Source organism: Peromyscus eremicus, chromosome 19, assembly GCF_949786415.1.
Source record: "Peromyscus eremicus chromosome 19, PerEre_H2_v1, whole genome shotgun sequence".
In the NCBI taxonomy this organism is placed as follows: domain Eukaryota; kingdom Metazoa; phylum Chordata; class Mammalia; order Rodentia; family Cricetidae; genus Peromyscus; species Peromyscus eremicus.
The window spans coordinates 31,213,032-31,235,686 of record NC_081435.1 but is presented as its reverse complement, the minus strand read 5'-3'; the positions used below and the strand labels follow the sequence as shown (position 1 = coordinate 31,235,686).

Here is a 22,655-nt window from a genome sequence, read left to right as displayed (position 1 = left end):
CAAGATGGCTCAGCAGGTAAAGGTGCTTACTGCCAAGTATGACAATGTGAGTTCAGTCCACATGCTAGAAGGAGAACCAACTCCCGAAAGCCTTCCTCTAAGCTCCACACATGCACAGTAGCATGTGTGCCCACACACATCACATACACAAGACAACTAAATGTAAACTTTTGAGAAGGTAAGAGGGAGGAAAATAGAGGCTGAGGAAATGGCTTGGTGGTTAAAGTTCTTGCCATGTCACCAATCATGGTGACCCAAGTTCATATCCCTAGCAGCTACATTAAAAACAAGGAGCAGCAGAGAGCATCTGCAACCCCAGTGCTGGGGAGGAAAGCAAGGGCAGAGATAGGCAGATCCCTGGGGCATGCTGGCCAGCCAGTCTAGCTACAACAATAAGCTCCAAATTTCAATGAGAAACCATGTCTCAAAAAGTAAAATGGAAAGTGACAGAGAAAAGAACAGTTAATGTCAACCTCTAGCTTCCACAGGCATGTACACACATGTGCAAATACAGTAATATACATATACATATACATCTCATACTCAAAGATAGTTTACATTTTCAAAGTATGTTACTTGGCAGCCAGATGCATCTTCAGGCAAGTATATGTTATTTTGTAATCAAGAAAGGAGAAAAAAATCCAAGTACCACACCCTCCATCACTGAGTACAACAAATAAACCACACTATACAATTAAAAATTTTATGGTTAGAGCCAGGAATGGTGGTACACATCTATGATCCCAGCTCTTGGAAGACGGAAGCAGACAGAGCTCTGAATTTGAGGCCAGCCTAATCTACATATTGTATGCCAGGCTAGCCAAAGCAATAGAGTGAGAGCCTGCCTCAAAATAACAACGGACAACTTAGTAGTGTCCACTCCTTGAAAAATTCCTCTGTGCAGTCCAACACTTAGAAAAACCATTTTCCATAATGCACTCACCAAATCTCTTCAAGAAGGGATGAAGGAGAGTGTAAAAGTACCTGTCCTGTTTGTGCCCTTTAAACAAGACTCTAGGACTTAAAAATTACCAGCTTAAGGATTAAACTTTAAATCCTTAATGAGAATTCTTCAGAAACCTCTTTAGCATCAGCCAATCATGGTGGCACATTCTAGAATCCCAGCACTTAGTCAATAGAGACAAGAGGATCATTAATTCAAGGCAGGCCTTGGTGATATAGTAAGCTTGAAGCCACCTAGAATTATATAGGACTCCATCTCAAAAACAACAACAACAACAACAAAAAACCCAAAGGGCAAGAGAGACTGCTCAGAGGTTAAAAGCACTTGCTGCTCTTCTAGAGGATCCCTTTCAGTTCCCAGCATCTTCACAGCCATTTGTAACTACAGCTCCAGAGGATGTAATACCCTCTTCTGGCCTTGTTGGGCATCTGCATACATGTACATTCATGCACACACACACACACGTATACAATTACACACATAAATCTTTACAAAAGAAGCAGCACCAACAAAAACAGATCTTTACTGTCCTCAGATCTCTGTGACATAAAGAATATATTCTTTTTAAAAAGCTTTTCCTGAACTCATTGATTTTGATTCTTAAAATGTATAAAGTTCTATTCATATATGACAATATTTCATACTTAAGGACAAATGTCTTAAACTTAATATTTAAAGTAATAAAATAACATATGCCAGAGCTCTGCAAACTACAGTTCTCAAACCACATGTAACAGAGAAGCCTGATTTTGTTTTCTTGTTTTTATTTTTGGTTTTTCGGGACAGTTTTTCTCTGTGCAACAGCCCTGGCTGTCCTGGATCTTGCTCTGTAGACTAGATTGGCCTTGAACTTAATCTGCCTGCCTCTGCCTCCCGAGTGCTGGGATTAAAGGTGTGCACCACCACCACTGATTTTGTTTCTTAAGAGATGGGATTCTGTTTTCTAGACCTCACATCTTGGACTCAAATGATCCTTTTGCCTTAGCTCCTAAATGCGAGGACAATAGGACACACCACTGTATCTCACTCAGCACTCTACTTCTGATGGCCTATGAACTAAAAATAGTTTGTACTTTATTAAAATGGTTATTAAAAGGACAAAAAGGAGACCAGGTACAGGTTTCATCATTTAGGAGGCTGAGGCTGATTTCATGAGTTTGAAACAAGCTTAAGCGATATTGTGAGTTCTAGGCTAGCATGAGCTATAGAGTGGAACCCAGTCTCAAAAATCAAACAAAGCCAGTTTGGTGTTGTACATCCATAAGCCTAGCACTAGGAGGCAGGATGAACAGGAGATCTAGGTAAGTCTTGGCTACACAGAAAGCTTTGAGAGGCTAGTCTGGACCGAAGATGCTCTCAATAAACTGCAAGGGCTACAAGGCAAGAAAGCATGTTAAATACACAGGAAAAGCAAAATGACCAAAAGGGAGAGGAGGGGAACAGAAGAGAACCAGAAGAAAGGAAAAGAAAGTACAGGAAAGAGAAAGGAGAAAAGAAAACATGACAGAGACCATTTGGAGGCCACAAAACCCTGTAATATTTCACAACTTGACTGTTTACAGAAAAAGTCTACCTACCTTTAAAAAAGATTTTTTTATTCATATGTATGTGTGTGGGGGTCTGTGAGTGTATGCCTTGTGTCTACAGGTGCCTGAGGGGGGCAGAAGAAGATTCTTTGGCACTGGACTTACGAGTTGTGAGCTACTCGACACAGGTGCTGGAAACTGAACTTGAGCCCTCTTCAAAAACAAGCCTTTCCGCCAGCAGTGGTGTCACACACTTAATTCCAGCACTTGGGAGGAAGAGGAGGGTGGATTTCTGTGTTTGAGGCCAGCCTGGTCTACACAGTGAGTTCTAGGATAACCTGAGCTATGTAGAGAGAACTTGTCTTAACCACCATCCCAGCAGGGAGGCAGGAAATGCTCTTAATTGCTGAGCCATCTCTCGGCCCAAAGTCTGCCCACTTTTGATACATACTATAATGTTCTATGTCCCTATGTTGTTACAGATAACCCAGACTGTATATTATATATGGTATGTTTAGTTTTGGTGGTTCTGTATGTGTTCAGATGTGAATTTGCTTGTGGAGGACTGAGGCTGACACTGGTATCTTTCCTGATACGTTTTCCTACTTTTTTGAGACAGGAGCCTCACTGTATCCTGAGTTCAACAACAGGCTATCCTGACTAGTCAGCAAGCCTCAGGGCTTGTCTCTGCTGCCCCAGCACTGGAATTATAGGTCTAAGATGCTGGCCTAGATTTACATGTCTGATGGGGATCTAGACTCGGTTCTTTATGTTTTCTACCAACTGAACTATCTCCTCAGCACCACCTATGTACATTTTCATTTGAGTGAGGCCTTCCTCATCATGATCTGCCTCACCATCTTTAACACAGAATAGGGCTGGAAATATTTTTCTCAAATAAGATGTCTGGCTCTGGTGGGGGTAGGGGGGATCAGTGAAATGGCTCAGGAGGCCTGATAACCCCAGTCTGATTCCTAGGACCCACAAGATAGAAGAGAGAAACTCCCAAAAGTTGTTCTCTGATCTCCACATGCTTGTTGTGGTACAATCACCCACACTCCCAAATAAATAAATAAATAAATAAATAATGTGATTAAGTTGCCTAGGACTGGGGAACCTGGTTATCTTGGCTCTGGTACTTGTCACCTGTGTGATCAGTTTAAGATTTGACTTTTCATCTGAAGAAAAGAATTTCACAGGAGACTGGGGATGAGGCTCAACCTGGACAGTGCTTGCCTAGGAAGCACTCCTCCCTGGTACTACCTATAACCAGGCGCGGTGGTGTATACATGCCTGTAATTTAAATAAGCATTTGCAAGATGTAAGCAAGAGGATCAGAAATTCAAGGTTATCCTTGCTTACACACAGAGGTCTGAGGACAACCTGGAGTACTTGAGACCCTGCCTAAAACTTTAAAAAAGACTTTACTATATATTTCACTTGTTTTTTATACTTATAGTAATTTAACATTACATAAACCCATTTATGAAACTCTAATTCAGAAATGTCTACCAAATGAGTTAATGAATGGCTGGAAAGAGAATATACTGTGCATGTTTATTTGCCTGTAGCAACATCTGTCTCAACACTGTATATAGAGTAAACATGCTTACTACCCCAGTAATTTGAGCTTTGTCTCCATTCCAGATTAATTTGTTGCCTAGAAATACCTGGTAAACTGAAATAATCCTAAAATCAAATCTGGCTTTTGAACATACAAATGTGTTTTCATAGATTATTAGGGAATTTCAGAGCAAACCTACCTCCTGACCTTTAAAAGTACATTAATAAAAATTTGGTAAGGTCCAAGTTTTAACAACTAAGATTTCTATCCTAGAAATCATTTGATATTTATAGATTATAGCAAACAAAGTGCTGAGTGCATTGTTTTTAGAGTGAACATGAGTTCCACGAAAAACTTACTGAGAAATGCTGAAGCAATTCGTCCTTTTCCTCCTCAATGAATCCTCCAACTGTGAGTGCTTTGGGGCGGTGGTCCACCACCATGTGATTTAGTGAGCCCCTCCCTCTTCCTCGACCTCGTCCTCTTCCTCGACCTTGAGAGGACATAGCCTTTCCTCGCCCCACAGGTAAAATACCTAATCTTGCAGCCTAAATAACAAGAAACAGAAGGTAATGCACATTGTTAGATTATCCCTTCATAAGTAAATAAAGAGAAAAATCTCTTTTTTGAGGTGTTACATAGGTTAAATCTCACCTCAACTTGTAACTGACTGAGCTTTTTGCGTAATTCTGTTGTGTCTTCCCCTGAAGACAGCCTCTTGTGGAGGTCCAGTTCAGTGTCTAGTAGCTCCTTCTGGGCCTGGGAAAAGTTAACAGTGAAGAGAGAGACTTCAGGTTTATAAACACTAAGATCTTATTCAGAGCATTACAGCTACACAATAGCATGCTTCTCTGAAAAAACAAGACAGAAAAGACATGGGTGCTCTGAGGAAGTGAACCTTCCCAGACATAACTCTGCAAACACAGGCAGCATAATGACTCTGCTGGAAAGCAAGTGTAAGGGCTACCCAAGCACCATAATGAAACACAACTGATCAGAGACCAGATAGAGCACGTATTTATCAGCTTTACACAGGACCAGGAGTGTGGCTCACACCTGTAATCCCAGGAATCAGAAGTTAAGGCAAGCCTGCCTCAAATCAGAGCCATCCCAGGTTACAGAGTGGAACCCTGTCTTAAAACAAATTAATTAGATAAAATAAAATTGTAGAGGTCTTCAGGTAGCTACGGAAGATTTGCCCCTCACATGCTCTTTATTTTTTATTGTGTATATCTGTGTGCATATCTGTGTGTGGTTTGCACAGTGCTCGAGGAGGCCAGAAGAAAGTATCAGATTCCCTGGAAGAGGCAGCTGAAAGCCACTCAATATGGCTGCTGGGAACCAAACTTGGGTCCTCTGGAAGAACAGTATTCATTCTTAACCACTGAGCTGTTTCTCTAGCCCCTTGTAATGTGCAAAGGGCACATCTGGCTGGATATGGTAACACACGCCTACAGTCCCATTTAAAATAATCAGAAGGCTGGGTCGAAAGGATCACTAAAGCCTACAAGTTTGAGACCAACCTGAGTAACATCCAAAGACCTTCTTTCACAGAAAGGCGGGGGAGGTGTAGGCAGGCAGGCACCCTTATAAGGAGAGGGAGGGGAAGAGAGGGGAGAGAAGGGAGAGGGAAAGAGGAGGAGAGAGGAGAAGCGGGGGAAAGAGAGAGAGAGAGAGAGAGAGAGAGAGAGAGAGAGAGAGATCCCTTGTAACTAGAATTGCAGATGGTTGTAAGCCATCATGTGGGTACTGAGAACCAAAGCTGGGTCCTCAAGAGCAGCAAGTGCTCTTAACCAATGAGCCACCTTTCCAGCCCCTGGACTATATTTTTCAATGTCCCTTTCCCCATTTTAAGAAATACGTGTCATCATGTCTGGCTTTTAAAAAGGAGTCTTTTTTTAAAGACAGAGTCTATGTAATACAAGCTGGCCTGGAATTCACTACACAGCTGAGACTGGCTGTGAACATCTCTTCTTGCTTCTGCTCCCAGTACTAGAAGTACAGTGTTGCTCTATATCCAGCTTTAAAAAGAAATCCTGATTTAAGATTTAGCCTTTCCAAACAAAAACGAACACATAAACCCCCATATTTAGTGTGTGCATGTGACACAGTGAACATGTGGAAGTGAAAAGTACAACTTGTGGGACTCAGTATTCTCCTTCCACCTTGTGGGCCTGTGAATGAAATTAGGTCCTCAGGCTCTGCAACAAACATTGAACCATCTCAGCAGCCCAGGAATTTTTTCTTTTTTCTTTTTTCTTTTGGTTTTTGGGTTTTCGAGACAGGGTTTCTCTGTGTAGTTTTGGTGCCTGTCCTAGATCTCACTCTGTAGATCAAGCTGGCCTCAAACTCACAGAGATCCACCTGGCTCTGCCTCCTGAGTGCTGGGATTAAAGGCTTGAGCCACTGCCGCCCAGCCCCAGTAATTTATTCTTAAATTAATAAAAGAAGTATAATTTCAAATATACTGTATATGTTTTTATATAAAAGTATACAGATATACGTAATAAGTTTATTCCCATTTCTTCAAGGGCTGAAAGTAACCTGAAACAATCCTAATACAGAGCTATGATACAATGAAACCTCTGTGCAAAGCAAGTGCTCTCTAGGGTAAGAAAATGGACAGGTTAATAAAAATAGGTTTAGCTGGATCCAGAATTTCTGATTCTTTTTTTGTTTTTAAAGCCAAATTTGAAGCAAGCTTTAATTAAATACTGGCCATGTTGATGGACTCTGGCCAGGTCCATTCCAGCGTTCCCAGGAAATAGACCTGATTATTCTTTTAATTAGTGTGTTAAATCTTTACTCTTGCAAAATCAATGGCTACATTCAATTAGTAAGAGATCATAGCATAGCTGAAAATAGGAAATAGTTTTTTCCTTCTTATATTTTATCAATTTCTCCTTCAACACAAAGGAATACAAATTCCATTTAAATAGAGATCTGTGTGCTGGGAGTGTAGCTCAGAGTGCACTTGCCTGACTTACACAAGGCCCTAGTTCAGGTCCCACACTGGGTGCGGTGACACATGTCAATGATGCTGAAGCGGAGGCACAAGGAGCAGATGTTCAAGGTTATCCTTGGCCACATAGTGAGTTTGAAATCAGCCTGGGGTAAATGAGACCCTATCTCAAAATAATAATAATAATAATAATAATAATAATAATAATAATAATAATTTTTGTTTTTAATCTGTCCCACAGCCAGACAGTGGTGGTGCATGCCTTTAATATCAGCACTGAGAAGGCAGAGGCAGGCAAGTCTACAAAGTTCCAGTACAGCCAGGCTACACAGAGAAACTGTTTCAGGTGGAAAAAAAGTGAAACAAAACAAAAAAACATTACAGTAGCACATGTCTGTAATGACCACAATCAGGCTATAAAGCAGGGAAGATAACAAATTCAAGGCCAGCCTAGGCTATATAGTAAAACTCTGTTTCAAACAAACCACACATATAAACAAAGACATCTCCCCAGAACAAAAAACAACCACAGCTTCCCTGAAAACTAAATAAAGTTTTAGGCCTCTAAGAATGAGAAAGGCAAAACTGACAGCTCATTAGGGCTGGTGTATATGTATACTCACTGGTACAACACCTGTTTAAAACGCACTTGGCCAGAGGTCTACCAAGCACCAGCATCTGTCCAAACAAGATTTTAAACTTACAGCATTATTCTCTAACGGCCTGCTTCGCTCCCACTAGTCTAGTAGTAACTTTACCAGCTAGTTTAGGGGCTGCCCATGGATTGTACTGCACTTCAACATGCCAAGCACATCACAGATGTTCTGTAAGCATGCTAAAGGAGAAATGCAATTGGATACCTCCGTCTTTGTCTTTACTTTGGATGGTGTGGAGACTGCAGAAGACGTTTTTAATTCATCTTTCAATTGTGAGATCTTCTCTCCGAGTTCTTTCAAGGTCTTCATTATATTTGCTCTTTCTTCTGGCTTCATGTTTTTGTTTTTTTCTAGCTTGGAAATTAGCATCTACAAAATAATCAGAAAAAAGTAAGTCTATACTAAGTAAATTTAAGCCCTAAAGCCTTACCATTATAACTTTGTAAACAAATTCTACATGATATTCCAGAATGCAAAGGATGAGTTCTTACTTTACCTTTTGGCATTCTATTTGCTTTTCCAACATTTCTTGCCTCTTTTTCCTCATGTCTTGCTGTAACTTCATTGCTTCCTGAATAAGGTAAAGAAGGAAGTCAGTAATGAATTTAAAAAAAAAAATCTGCTAATGCTATATTCCCAATTCCTTTCTTTTTTGAAATGGATTTTCCCTCCTAAATAGAAAACAGATGAAAGCAGCAGCTGGGGGATGGGATGTGGCTAGTATAAGTCTATAAGCCCAGGACTCAAAAGCCTGGGATATACAAGAACCTGTCTAAAAACCAAAAAACCCAAAATCAGAAATGAAGACTTTGACTATATTTTCCCAACAATTCCAGTATAATTGTGTAATTTATATCTATACTGTGTATCTTTAAATAAAAGCAAACTGCTTTCACTTTCCAGTGTAATAGGCCAAATCCTTATTTCTGAAGCTTCAAGTTTTAAAACATGAGATACAGCTCTAAGTTAGGAATAAAAATTCAAAAAAAAATTTTTTTTTGGCCTGGAAAATGTTGTTTCTTTTTTTTTTTTTTTTTTTTTCCGGTTTTTTGAGACAGGGTTTCTCTGTGTAGCTTTGCGCCTTTCCTGAAACTCACTTGGTAGTCCAGGCTGGCCTCGAATTCACAGAGATCCACCTGGCTCTGCCTCCCGAGTGCTGGGATTAAAGGCATGCGCCACCACCGCCGGCAAAATGTTGTTTCTACACTCCTAGAAATTAAATCTTTTTATGGAGACAATACATATAACTATGTTTTTGCCAGGGGATGGTGGTGGCACACGCCTTTAATCCCAGCAGTGGGAGGCAGAGGCAGAACTCTGTGAGTTCAAGGCCAGCCTGGTCTACAGAGTGAATTCCAGGACAGCCAGGACTACACAGAGAAACCCTGTCTTGAAAAACCAAAAAGTAAGTAAGTAAATAAGCAAATAAATAAGCAAATAAATAAATAAATAAATAAATAAATAAATAAATAAATAAATAAATGTTTTTGGCTGAAAATCCCTATGTAAACAGCTTACATCTAAAATGGTAATGTTACTCAAAGCTGAGTCATATGATGAGTCATAAGCATGTTATACTTAGGTGAAACATTATTTGACTTTAAAAAAGGAATTGGAGGGCTGAAGAGATGGCTCAGAGGATAAGAGCACTGGCTGCCCTTCCAGAGGTCCTGAGTTCAATTCCCAAAAACCACATGGTGGCTCACAACCATCTCTAATGCAATCTGGTGCCCTCTTCTGGCATGCAGGCAGAGCACTGTATACATAAAAATAAATAATAAATCTTAAAAAAAAAAAAAAAAAAGAAATTGAAAAAGAAAATACTTTGAGCTGGGGGTGTAGCTAAGTGGCAGAATACTTATCCAGCATGTAGCAGGCCCTAGGGTTTCCATTCCTCAAAAAGAGAAAGAAAACTGTCTGTTCTTTGAATGAAAAACAAAAGGTTAGCTAAGCTTGGTGGTACAGGAGGATCTCTTGAGTTTAGAGACCAGCCTGACCTACAAAGCAAATTCCAGGGTAGCCTGGACCACACAAGAAACCCCACCTCCTGCATATAAAAAATATTAGTGGTTATAGCTCAGTGTGCTTAAGGCCCTTGGTCTAATCCTCACAAACAAACAAACAAACCAATCTATTCTTTGTATTTAATGTGGCTACTGAAGGTAACTGTCTAGCACTTTTCAGTTTGTTCATTATTTTACGCGTATTAAATGAGGAGAAAGTCAGCATGTCTTACAGCTCTAGAGCAACATGAATGTAAAGATGTTAGCACAGGCACTAAAGATCTAACAACAGGCAGAAGAATGGAGACCATTACCTGTTTCTTCTTAAGAACTTCTTGAACATCATGAGATTTAGACCCTGAACAAAGTTTTGAAGGTGCCTTTAAGTTTGAGGAGCTGTAAATTGGTTTTGGATGACCTGGAGTAGAAAATACCTTAAAAAAAAAAAAAAAAAGTGAAAACCTAAAATGTTTAAGACCAGTTTTAGAATAGCTGCTTCTATTCAAGAGACAAACTTGAGGGTGGGGTGAGGGGAGTTGAGACAGGGTTGCTCTTTGTAGCCCAGGCTGTCCTGGCACTTGCTTTGTAGACCAAGCCTGCTTCTGCCTCCCAAGTGCTGGGATTAAAAAGGTGTGTACCACCATTGCCTGGCTTAAACAAAAGTTTTATATATTTAAGAACTTCATTGGCTGGGTATGGTGCCTTTAACCTCTCTGTGTCTTCTAGGTCAGTCTGGTCTATATTGAGTTACTTACCTTGTCCCAAACAAATGAACAAACACATTTCATACATAAAATCTAGTTCTTTATAAATTCAATTGTACCTCAAAGATAAAAATATATTTTTAATATCAATATTCTGTTTCTCAATATGATGCCATGTTTCCTTCCTTTTACATTTTAATTATGAGAAAAATAATAGCAGGCTTCACCCATAGGAGATGGCCTGCTTCTAACCAAGACCTTAGTGTCCTTCTATTAAGTACAATATCATAAACTACCAACATCAGACAAGGTTACTGTTATGACTACAATGAATCAAGACAGAATCAAGATTATTCCATAATCATGAGAACACAGACAAAAATGTCAACACTTTCCAAACCATAAAATTATTAAACATCTCTCCACAAACACTAATGATTGTTCCCTCTCAAAACTTAATAAAAATACATTAAAAACAAAAAATAATCTTATTTTATTTATATTCCCAACTATTACCACAAACATTTTATTATTTCACTAATTTTAGTTCTATCTCTAAAAGACATGGATTCCTTTTTCCCAACATAATCACCACGCCATCATTTCACTTTTCTTGTTAGTAAATTACTTACTTTTTTTTTTTTTTTTCAGACAAGGTCTTAACTAAGAATCCCAGGCTGGCAGTGAACTTACAATTCTCCTGCCCTAGCCTCCTGGGTGCCAGCTATATACTTTTAAATTTCATTTTGTTCAATTTATTATACCCTAAAACATACTTCATGGTACATAAAAAATGTATTCCTCAGTCCTTTGTAAAGTTAAATGCATTTTACTGTATGGATACACTACTATTTAGGGGATTTTCATAATTATAAAGAGATTATAATTATAGTAGCTTATACATATGTACTTTACATTTTAGACACTAGATCTCTGGTACACATTATCAGAAAAGGAGTAGTATATTACACATATAATTTTTGCCAAACATTGCCAAATTTCATTTCATGAGGTTTAAATCTAGTATTTCCATCAGCATTTAAGTCTCAAGTCCACTTGGAATTTAATGGTGCAATTTAAAAAAAAAACGTCATTTTATCTTTTCCATATGGCTATCCACTTATACTAATAGGACTTATCAAAACACCCATTATTTTCTTCACTGATCTGATACTAGCTAGTCAATAATGAATTTCTTTTGCAATGAAGTCTATTTTAGATTTTCTGTTCTGTTTCACTTGTTTATTAATTCCTGTGCCACCATCAAACTGTTTTAGTAACAGACCTTATAGTATTTTCAGACTATCCCCTATCACTATTTTTTTTTCCAGAGTTCCTCTGGCTGTCTATAAGAACCACTACACTAGAGTTATTGCACAGATATATTCCTAAAAGCAAAAGAAAGACACTCAACACTTGATTTTATGGCAGAATTATCTTCACTGTTTTTTTAAGATTTATTTTTAATTTAATGTGTGTCTGTGTGTGAGTCTGTACATGTGCATGCAGTGCCCAAAGAGGCCAGAAGAGGGTATCAGATCCCTGAGAGCAAGTTATAATTGTCATCTGCTAAGTGTAGGTGCTAGGAACCAAACTCAGGTCACCTTTAAAAGCCATCTCCCTAGCCTTCATTAGGTTCTTAATTATACCTAAAAGGAAAAATGAGAGCCAGATGTGGTAATACATGTCTTTAATCAGCATTTGGGAGGCTGAAACAGCAGGATCATGAGCAGAATCCAGCCTGGGGTACATAGTCAGACCTTGTCTCAAAAATTGGGTGGTGGTAATAATGGGAGAGAGGGTCGACTAATAAGGACCCCTACCTATAAATAAACAGCTAAAAGCTAAAATTCTCTAATTCTTAGATAGCTCTAAATAAAAACAAATTGACCAGCAAATTCCTGACTGAGCTATGAAAGGGAAGTATACTTAGGTCAAATGTCATGCTTGTCTTGTTGAGAAAGAGACTACAAATTTTAATGGTAATGAATTTTTATGTCATTGAATGAATGACTCTAAATAAACATGAAGTCACAGAAATACATACCGGGCAATCCTCTCCAGAACCACCAGACTGATTTAGCAAGTGAGGTGTATCACTCTGGTTAGTACTTGCATGTCCAAGACGGTGTTTAACAGGAACTTTGTTAAGAACGTAGGCACCAGAGGTCTGTGGTTTGCCCATCATCTGCAAATACAAAATAAACATCTATGTGATATAAGTTTAAAAAAACACACCCAAGAATGACACAAATTTAAGACAGAATTTAAAGTTGAAATGAGGGGGTGCTTCAGTTACCTGTATATACAGATATTTTATTATCCACATTGTTTTGGATGTCTAACACATCATAATAGCTGGGAGGAGCTCAGTAGTATAGCATGTGCTGAGTGTGCACAAGCCCCTTGGTTCAATCCTTAGCTCCAAAAATACATATTTCACAGTAACACACATACCCACACACAGGCAAACTGCTGGGAACTTAAAAATCTTCTCTCCAGTACACAATGTTTTGAAGACAGGTTTTTGTTTGTTTGTTTGGTTGGTTGGTTGGTTGGCTGGTTTTTCAAGACAGGGTTTCTCTGTGTAGCTCTGCACCTTTCCTGGGACTCACTCTATAGCTCAGGCTGGCCTCGAACTCACAAAGACCCGCCTGGCTCTGCCTCCCGAGTGCTGGGATTAAAGGCGTGCGCCACCACCGCCCGGCTCAAAGACAGGTTTTTAACAGTATAAATAGAAGTGAGATGAAAAGACAGTCTTTGGCTACATTCTTTCACCGTTCGTCCAACATCTAGGACAAGTAGTCACATTTGGGTCCAAATACCAAACAGAACACAAACAAAAATGTATGGTTTAGATGCTAATGAGCAGGAACAGTTAACGGAACTGAGACTATATAGTGTAAGGAATATATACATGCACATATTTTTCAGTGTTTTGAAACGGAAACTTGCTATGTAGCATAGGCTGGCCTCAAACTTGACAGCCTTCGCCTCAATGCTCTGTTTGCTTGTTTTTGTTTTTTCACCAGAACACATTTACCCTAAGGATGGTTAATTGTTACTGTCAATATCTGAACTGCTCTAATGGCCAGTGGTTAGCTCTTTCCTTCCTTTACTTATTCATCCAAATGCTCTAAGAAATATGTATATACTAGGCATTACTTATTTTTTAGGCACTGAGGACAAAATAAATGCAAGACTCAAAACCCTAATTCTTGGCTAGACATGACAAAGTAACTATACATCCAGTGCTTCTGAGGCCAGGGTGGAGGACCATATCGAGGCCAACCTAAGCTACAAACTGAGTCCTCCTCTCAAAAACAAAAAACAGGGCTGGAGAGATGGCTCAGAGGTTAAGAGCACTGGCTGCTCTTCCAGAGGTCCTGAGTTCAATTCCCAGCAACCCAATGGTGGCTCTCAACCATCTATAATGAGATCTGGTGGCCTCTTCTGGCCTGTAGGCAAAACATGCTGTATACATAATAAACAAATAAATCTTTAAAAAATAAATAAATAAATTATATATATATATATATAAAAACAGACTCTTACTTTTTGTTTGTTTGGTTTTTTTATTTGTTTGTTTTTGTTTTTTCCAGACAGGGTTTCTCTGTGTAGCCATGGCTGTCCTGGAACTCACTATGTAGGCCAGGCTGGCCTTGAACTCACAGAGATATATATGCCTGCTTCTGTCTCTTGAGCGCTGGGATTAAAGTTGTGTGCCATCACTACCACCTAGCCTCCATTTCAGTTTTTAAATGAGTAAAACTATCTGCGTGAGAAAGGGTAGGACACATGGGTGGATATGAAATAACTCAAGATTCAGAATTTAGTGGTAGATAGTACATGTGCCTCGCTACAGATACTTTTTAAACATCAGATTTTAAAAGCTCCTATCTAGAGAACAACTCTGTCCTACAGGTAAAGTCCAACAAGTCACACCTAGGTGAGCCACCCTGCTATAGAACAGCTGTCTCGACTTTAGGACACTACAAAGCTTTCTAAAGCAGATTCCTGGGCATTTCCTGAGGAATTGATTCAGAAGGTAAGGGGGCTGGATAAAAGCTGAACTAGAGTTTAGATCCCCACAGCCACATAAAAAGCCAAACAGACAGGCTTAGATGCCCACAGCCACACAAAAGCCACCCAATCCCAGTACTTAGGAAGAAGAAACAGAGGATCCTTAGGAAGCTGGTCAGAACTGGCAAGCTTGGGATTCAGTGAGTCCCTACCTCAATAATGAAGTAGAGAGGATCTACAAAGACATACAAGGTCAAGTTTGGGCCTATATTCACCCACATCACCCACCCGTACCCACACCAAATACTTACTTAGTTAATTAAAGTAAAGAGGGTGAGGTCTAAGAATCTGTACTTCTAAAATAATGAGGTCTCAGGAGAGCAGATGATGCTGGTTTATACATCAAACCATGAACAACTCTAATGTGGAAGGGGTCAGGGCTGTGAGTCAGAAAATACTGGCTGGGAAGTGAGACTAGAGTGTTAGTAAACATAATTACCTTCTGGATACCTCCATGGACCGATGCGGGGGAAGACTGGGTTACCATCACCTGCTGCGGATGAAGATGCTGTGGTAGGCTATGGTGCTGCTGTGAAAGGTGACTCAGGGTGTGCTGCTGTTGCAGGAGGAGCTGTGCCGGGGACTGGAGTGCTGGTTGCTCATTGTTCTCTCTATGCCACAGGACTCGAATGAACCGATTGTTCAAAACTGCTTCTGTGCTAGAAATGGCTTTCCTAGCCTCCTCATTGGTAAGGTATTGGATGAGTGCTGCTTCTGGATCACCCTTAAAAGCAACCTTTAAAGAAAATAATGAGAACAATTTAAACTTGGACAGTAGCGTAGTCTTATACTATGAACTAAATTATGTGCCTCCAAATCCGTATGTTGAAACCCTATCCCTCAATGGAGAACAGGATTAGGGAAAAATTCAGGTTACATGAAGTACTAAATTTGTGACCATAACTATTTAAGTTAGGGTAGCCTTATGAGAAGAAGAAAGGGTCTCCTAGGACTCCCTCCCTTTCTCTCCACCTCCCTCTCTGCCATATGAAGACAGTGAGAAACCAGGTATCTACAAGCTAAGAAGGAATTACTCTGAAGCAAACAAGTACAAGCAGCATTAGATCCCTGGAGCTGGAGTTACAGGCAGCTGTGAGCCACCCAATGTGGCTCAGGTCCTCTGGAAGAGCACTTCATGCTCTTAATTGCCAAACTATCTCCTACAATAGAACAAATTTCTATTGTACGTTTATTCAGCCTGTGGTATTAAACATAGGCATCTGAGAAAACTTTTTACTTATGTATAATAAGCCATCCAGTTCTTTTTCTAAATGCCATAAAGAATAATGACAGAAAACTTTTAAGAGAAAAAGGACACAAATTTAAGGACATGAAACTTTAAACTAGCATGTAAATATACTCAATTAAATCCTCACTTCTAACAACAAATTTATAAATTCAAACTACTAACAAGTGGATATCAAAACTTATACTGTCACTACAATTGATTTAGTGTTGGATAATATGCCAAAAATCTCAGCTTCTTAGAGACTAACATTATAATGGGGGGAGGGAGTTCATTTGTTCAGATCAAGACCTCTGAAAACAACAATAAAAATCAACAGGAACTAGTCCAGTGTTTTCAGGAAGGGACTATAGAAAAGAATCAAATGAATTCTCAAGAACAAATTCAACTAAATAATTCCATTACACACACATGCACACTGGATATATAATAGAACTTATAACTCTTGCAAAGATGTCAGATTACCACTGACTCTAATCAAGAACTGACAGGAATACTTTTCAAGACTCACAGCACACATGCATTCTGTCACTGATAAAACTAATTTACCTGGATATTAACTATGGTTCCAAATTTGCTGAAGTGTTCGTTGAGCTTGGTAATGTTGTTCAATTCCTGGGGGATTTTTTTCACTTCTAATTTTGTGTTTGTATACTGATTCTTCCGCAAGAACCCTGGTTTACTTTGATTGTTGCTCCCTTGCCTGAAACAAACATTGATGAATCTTGGTTAATTCTCCCATCTGTTTTTTTTCCCCCTTGTTTTTTTTGTTTGTTTGTTTTTGTTTTTGTTTGGTTTTTCGAGACAGGGTTTCTCTGTGTAGCTTTGGAGCCTGTCCTGGAACTCACTCTGTAGCCCAGGCTGGCCTCGAACTCACAGAGATCCGCCTGGGTCTGCCTCCCGAGTGCTGGGATTAAAGGTGTGCGCCACCACTGCCCAGCTTTTCTTTTTTTTTTTTTTTGAGACAGGGTTTCTCTGTGTAGCCCTGGCTACCCCAGAACTCACTCTGTAGACCAGGCTGGCCCCCAAACCCTGAGATTCACCTGCCGCTACCTCTCAAGTTCTGGGATTAAAGGTGTGCACCATCACTCCCAGCAAGGTTAATGATAATTTAAACTATTTTATTAACACAAATGAAACAACACAAGCATCAATTACATATTTTTAATAAGCAAAATCATCTTACTTTCCCAGCCAAGGCTTCTTTGTAAGTGGCCCTTCCAAACCACTAATAGCTCTCTTTCGGCTCTCTGGTTCCAGGACTACTCTGGTGATGTTGCTATTAATTGAAACAGGAACTGGTGGTTCAGTCTGGATGACAATATTAGCAGCTGTTGAAAACAAAAATTCCCATTACTATATTTTGGGAAAACATCAAATGACTGGATTATTTAGTTTAGAGCTAAAAAGTCCTGTGGACAGCATTCATCTACTACCATTTTCTATTTTTGTTTCACTTAAAGACAAGATCACTGACCTCCTGGGTCATTTTCCCAAGGGCTGGGAAATGCACAACTGTGTCTAGCTGATCACTTCGTTCTTAGAAATGTCTATCAGCAAGAAAACCTACAAATGTCCCTGTTCTTTAAATTCAAAAAATTCAAATGCAAGCTTAAAACCTCAAAGGCTCTGAAAACACAAATCACAGTTCTGCAGGTGTCAGATTTTGAAATTTTGCAGTCTGATAAACTAAATGTGTTATAACAATTCTTTAAATAAAGTAGCTCCAATACCATTCCTCAAAAAAAGAAAGAAAAAAACCTCAAAGGCAATCCAATGTGACAATTAACTCAAACACAGATCATCAATGAATACAAGAAAGTTATTGGAAAAAGATGTCTGAAGAGTAAGACATTTATCTTACAGATGGTACCATAAATTTACCTACTTAACAATATAAATATATAACAATTACTGTCTTTGATAAGGGATCAGTGTTAGAGATATTATCTACTCCCTGTCATGGTCCAACAAAACGTTCACCACATCATAAACAATCTTGATTTTTCTTATATGCAATATTACCATATTATTTTGTTGTCATTTTTTTAACAATTTTTTTATTTTATGTGCATTAATGTTTTGCCTACATGGTATGTCTGTGTGAGGGTACTGGATCCCCTGGAACTGGATTTATAGACTCTTGTGAGCTGCCATGTGAATGCTGGAAATTGAACTCAGGTCCTCTGGAAGAGTAGCCAGTGTTCTTAACTTCAGAGCCATCTCTAGAGTTCTTGTTTTCTTTATTTTGAGATTGGGTCTCATTGTGCAGCCCACACTAGTCTGGATCTCAAACAATCCTCTGCCTCAGCCTGCTGAGCACTGACTGGGATTACAGGTGTCAGATAACACCTAGCTATGTGTTTATATGGGACCCTACCTTAAATACAAATTAACATATTAGCGAGGAGAGGAATGAACTCACATTAAAGGTATATGCTTCTATTGAATCTTAGCTTGATTTGTGGGGCAGCTTGAGACAGGATCTGACTTTATAGCCCTGGTTGGCCTGTAACTTACTATATAACTAGGCTGGCCTACAATTCACAGAGATCTATCTACCTGTCTCTGCCTCCTGAGTGTTGGGATTAAAAGTATGTACCACTACAACTGTCATGGCCTGACTTTTTAAGGTTTGTGACTTAAAAACTTTGAAGCAGATCCTCATAGATGTTATTTTGGGGGTTTTTGTTTGCTTATTTTCTGTTTTTGGACAGGGTCCATGTGGCCCAGGCTGGCTTTGAACCTGCTATATAAAGATAATCTTCGGTCATGGTCCTCCTGCCTCCACACAGATAAAAAATATGTGCCACTGGGCTGGAGTATATGGCTGTAATCTTAAGGAGTAAATTGATAAAATGCTAATTTACTTGCAGTGTTTAGGCTTGTAACATTATTGGTTTGAAGCTACAGATCTCAAAATACAGAATACACCTTTGATCAGTTCTTGAAGGAAAGGGACCAATCATCTCACCTTCTTGTATCTAAACTCTAGCACTGTGCCCAACACACAGCTAAAATGCTCTGAAATCCTATCCAAAAAAGCAATTAAAAAGTATACTGTTTTTTGTGTCTAAAAAAAAAATATATTCTAACTATACCATTAAAATAAAATTTAGAAGTGAAGTTATTATAAAACTATTGAGATAATTATAAAATATCTTTAAAAAGTTTAAGTAGTCTAATTTCCTCAAGTGAGAGCAGAAACACAAAGGTATTAGCTATTGATGAACTGCTGCATGGCGTTTATCATCAGAAAAGGGCATTCTCACCTCTTGGATTTGCATCCATATCTCCAGATGTGAGGCCAATCAGGTTGGGGCGCTGTGTCTGTGCTCTTGAAAAGAACTGTCTGTACTGTGATCTGCCAGAACTGGTGATACTAGGAGCTTCAGGGTTATAACCATCTGGTTCATATGTATCTGAAGAAAAACACTTAGAAAATCAGAGAGTGCTCAAACTATTCCTTTGCCACTAAAAATAAAGAGCTGTTCAAGTTATGTGTTCTTCAAAAAAACATGACATCAAACCATATACACTTCTCTTTGAGCTCTACCAGACACTCCTTTCACGAGTAAAAGGAAACAGTACTACTATCACAAACATACAAGCATTCAAATTCAAACAGTGAAGTTTACTTCTCAATCCACTCAGTCATGTCCACCCTGTATACCAATCACTTAGTCTAATAACAATACATATTTTCATCACCAATTTTCACATACATGAACACGCTGTTCAAAGATTACTGAGTTTTGTGTCTCAATTTCTAGGTATTTCTGTAATCAACAAATAAATTTATTTTTTAAGATGAAAAAAGAATAGCTGGTTTCCTATCCAAAGCATATTTCAAATAAAAGAGGTAGGTAGTCGGGCAGTGGTGGCTCACGCCTTTAATCCCAGCACTCGGGAGGCAGAGGCAGGCGGATCTCTGTGAGTTCGAGGACAGCCTGGTCTACATAGTGAGATCCAGGACAGGCACCAAAACTACACAGAGAAACCCTGTCTCAAAAAAACAAAACAACAACAAAAAAAAAAAGCAGGTATTCATAATTATCTTATTACCACCCTATTATTCACCGATGTACTTTTATCATATTTCTTATACTTTTTTCTAAAACAAAAAATCATTTACAAAATTCTAACCCTAAGTAACTATTTTATTAGTGTTAAAAGCAATTCTGAAAGAAATGACAGATAACCCAAATGGCACATAACCCCTTCACTCTACATCAAATCAGAGTAAGACAGATTGAAGACACTGTTTTTCATAGTTATGATTCAGAAGTTCTTGTGTTTCTTCCCTTTTGTTCTTAATGGAAAATGTGTTTAATGATTCATATAAAGTTCAAGCTACACGATCAGGTTCATTCAGATCTTTACTAATGGTTGCCACTTATATGATACAGAGGATAAGCTCATAAATGATCCACTTGCTAGAAATAGCTCAGTGGATAAGAGAGCAGGCTATTCTTGCAGAAGACCCAAATTGGGTTCTCAGCACATACACGGATTGGTTCATAACCACATGTGAACAACTCCATCTCCAAAGGATCCAACACCCTCTTCTGGGTGGGGTGGGCACCTGTACTCACTTGCATATACTCACACCCAGACATATACACACACAATTAAAAAATAATAAAATAAGCCAGGTGTGGGAGTACACACATTTAATATCAGCACTTGGGAGGTAGGACCAAGTGGATCTTTGTAAGTCTGAGGCCAGCCTGATCTACATGGTTAAGTTCCAGGCCAACAAGAGTGATATAGTGAGACTCTGTCTCAAATAAAATAAAATAAATTCTTAAAATGAACAATCCCCCTTAGGAACTTCCTGAATTCTAAAAGCATGACTCTGCAGCCTCTGTCTACTTAGATTAAACCTTGCCCTGAATACTATATTTCCCCCCCAACTTCAGGTTCCACGAGCAAATTCTCTCCCTGTACAAAACACCAACTCCAAGTTTAGAACAATTAAATGCTACTAAGAGGCAACCGATTGAGACATATGGCATCAGAACTACAACTGCTGGCCAATGCTTCTTCTCACCCACATATCCCCTCATTTTCTTTCCTTCCACTTTTGAAAACAGTTCATGGTGTGGTACAGAACATCAGTACATTAGAAACTATTCCCTATAATAAAACGATAAATGATCTTGAAAATTAGTCACCATTATGGTCTGTGGTCTCTCATCAGAGAATGGCTGAGGAAAATTAATAAATTACTATAACACTGATGCTCCTATTACAGAGTTTACATTCATTCTCAAGGCTTATATTCAGCCTAAAGCTTTCTGATAATGCCTTAATACAACCAAACTCCATCTCAGTTCACTACCCATATAGTTAATCTGCCAGAGCATTCTTGGATGTCATACTGAATCTCATCAGCTCCTGCTCTAAGTTCTTCCTCACAACTTTTTGTTTCTCTGTGTACAGACTAGTACATGTGTGCACACGCATGTGGAAGACAGAGGTCAATGCTCCGTGTTCTTCTCAATCCCTTACATCTTACTTCCTGAGATAAAGTCGTCTCTCATTGAATGTTCAGCTACAGTGGCTGGCCAGCAAACCCAGGAGTTCCCTCTCTAGTGTCAGAATGATAGGTATATGTCACCATACCCACTTGTTTATGTGGGTGCTGGGGATTCAGACTTAGCTCCTCACGATTTGGGGGCAAGCGTTATGCTGAATGATCCATGCCCTTAATTTTTTGCTTGTTTAAGACAACTAGACAGAATTATTACTTATCAAGAGAAACATGTGCACTAGTGGAGTATAGCTTAAAAACAAATCTTTTCTATTTATTAAATTTAAGTCTGTTAAGTATCTGAGCAATAGTTTGAGGATGATATGTAAAATACCAAATTCCATAGTTATGCTGTCCTGGCTAGTTTTATGTCAACAAGCTAGAGTTAGCTGAAAGAAGGGAACCTCAATTGATAAAATGCCTCCATAAGATCCAGCTATAACACATTTTCTTAATTAGTGGTTGATGGGGGAGGACCCAGACCATTGTGGGCAGTACCATCCTTCGGCTAATTCTGGTTCTATAAGAAAGCAGGCTGAGCAAGCCATGAGGAGCAAACCAGTAAACAGCACCCCTCCATGGCCTCTGCATCAGCTCCTGCCTCCAGGTTCCTGCCCTGCTTAAGTTCCTGTCCTGACTTCCTTTGATGATATGACTGTGATGTGGAATAAGCCAAATAAACTCTTTCCTCCCCAAGTTTCTTTGGTCACGGTGTTTCATCACAGCAACAGTAACCCTACCTAAGACACATGCCAACTCTAAAAATTAACAAAATAAACACTTCTTCAACTTTTAAGCAAATCAACAAAGTATGGTCCAAAGTTTTCAATTATTGCCTAGTAGCAACAGAAACTCTCCTACAGTTGAGGCCACAAAAAGGTTCGGAATTTACACAATCAAATGATCTTGTTCTATAACCCCTAGGTACACAGAGCCCCAATAAATGTCATGGTTTTGCAGTCAGGCCAGGCATAGTGGCACACACCTGCAAACCTAGTAATCTTGATTCCAAGTTCAAGGCTAACTTGGGCTATGTAGTGACCCTTTTTTGCTTTTTAAAAAGTCCTTTGGTTATAAACTAGAATCTAAAGGCAAAGTGAGGAAAACATCAGTTTAAATAAAGAGACTAACAAGATACCAACAAAGCATAGCACAAATCTTCAAAACATATGTCAATAGGGTGAAATAACTTTCAAAAACACTACATTCATTATGAGCAATCTGTCCATACAACAGGGAGTAGAAGGGAGAAACTATGTTTATCTACCACCAGCAAGAAACCATAAATGCAGTTTTATTTCAAAGAAAAATTATCCTAGTTTTTATCATAATATATAAGTAATTAACTAGAAAATACTCAAGCAAATACCATCTTCCTATCTATCTCAAGGAAGATGTGACTGTTGCCAAG

General features: G+C 39.0%; 1 protein-coding gene across 4 annotated transcripts in view; it reads right to left on the bottom strand.

The window, feature by feature from the left end:
* Window positions 1-22,655, bottom strand: part of Rbm27 (RNA binding motif protein 27) — a 68,124-nt gene that overhangs the window by 4,064 nt on the left and 41,405 nt on the right. For all 4 annotated transcript variants that reach the window (XM_059246003.1, XM_059246004.1, XM_059246005.1 and 1 more), the window contains 10 exons: window positions 18,981-19,130; window positions 16,895-17,039; window positions 16,258-16,411; window positions 14,902-15,198; window positions 12,427-12,567; window positions 9,990-10,109; window positions 8,169-8,243; window positions 7,877-8,041; window positions 4,709-4,813; window positions 4,414-4,602 (listed from right to left, as the gene is read on the bottom strand). In XM_059246003.1, coding sequence (XP_059101986.1) covers window positions 4,414-4,602; window positions 4,709-4,813; window positions 7,877-8,041; window positions 8,169-8,243; window positions 9,990-10,109; window positions 12,427-12,567; window positions 14,902-15,198; window positions 16,258-16,411; window positions 16,895-17,039; window positions 18,981-19,130 — 1,541 coding nt within the window. The remainder of the gene's footprint in view (window positions 1-4,413; window positions 4,603-4,708; window positions 4,814-7,876; window positions 8,042-8,168; window positions 8,244-9,989; window positions 10,110-12,426; window positions 12,568-14,901; window positions 15,199-16,257; window positions 16,412-16,894; window positions 17,040-18,980; window positions 19,131-22,655) is intronic.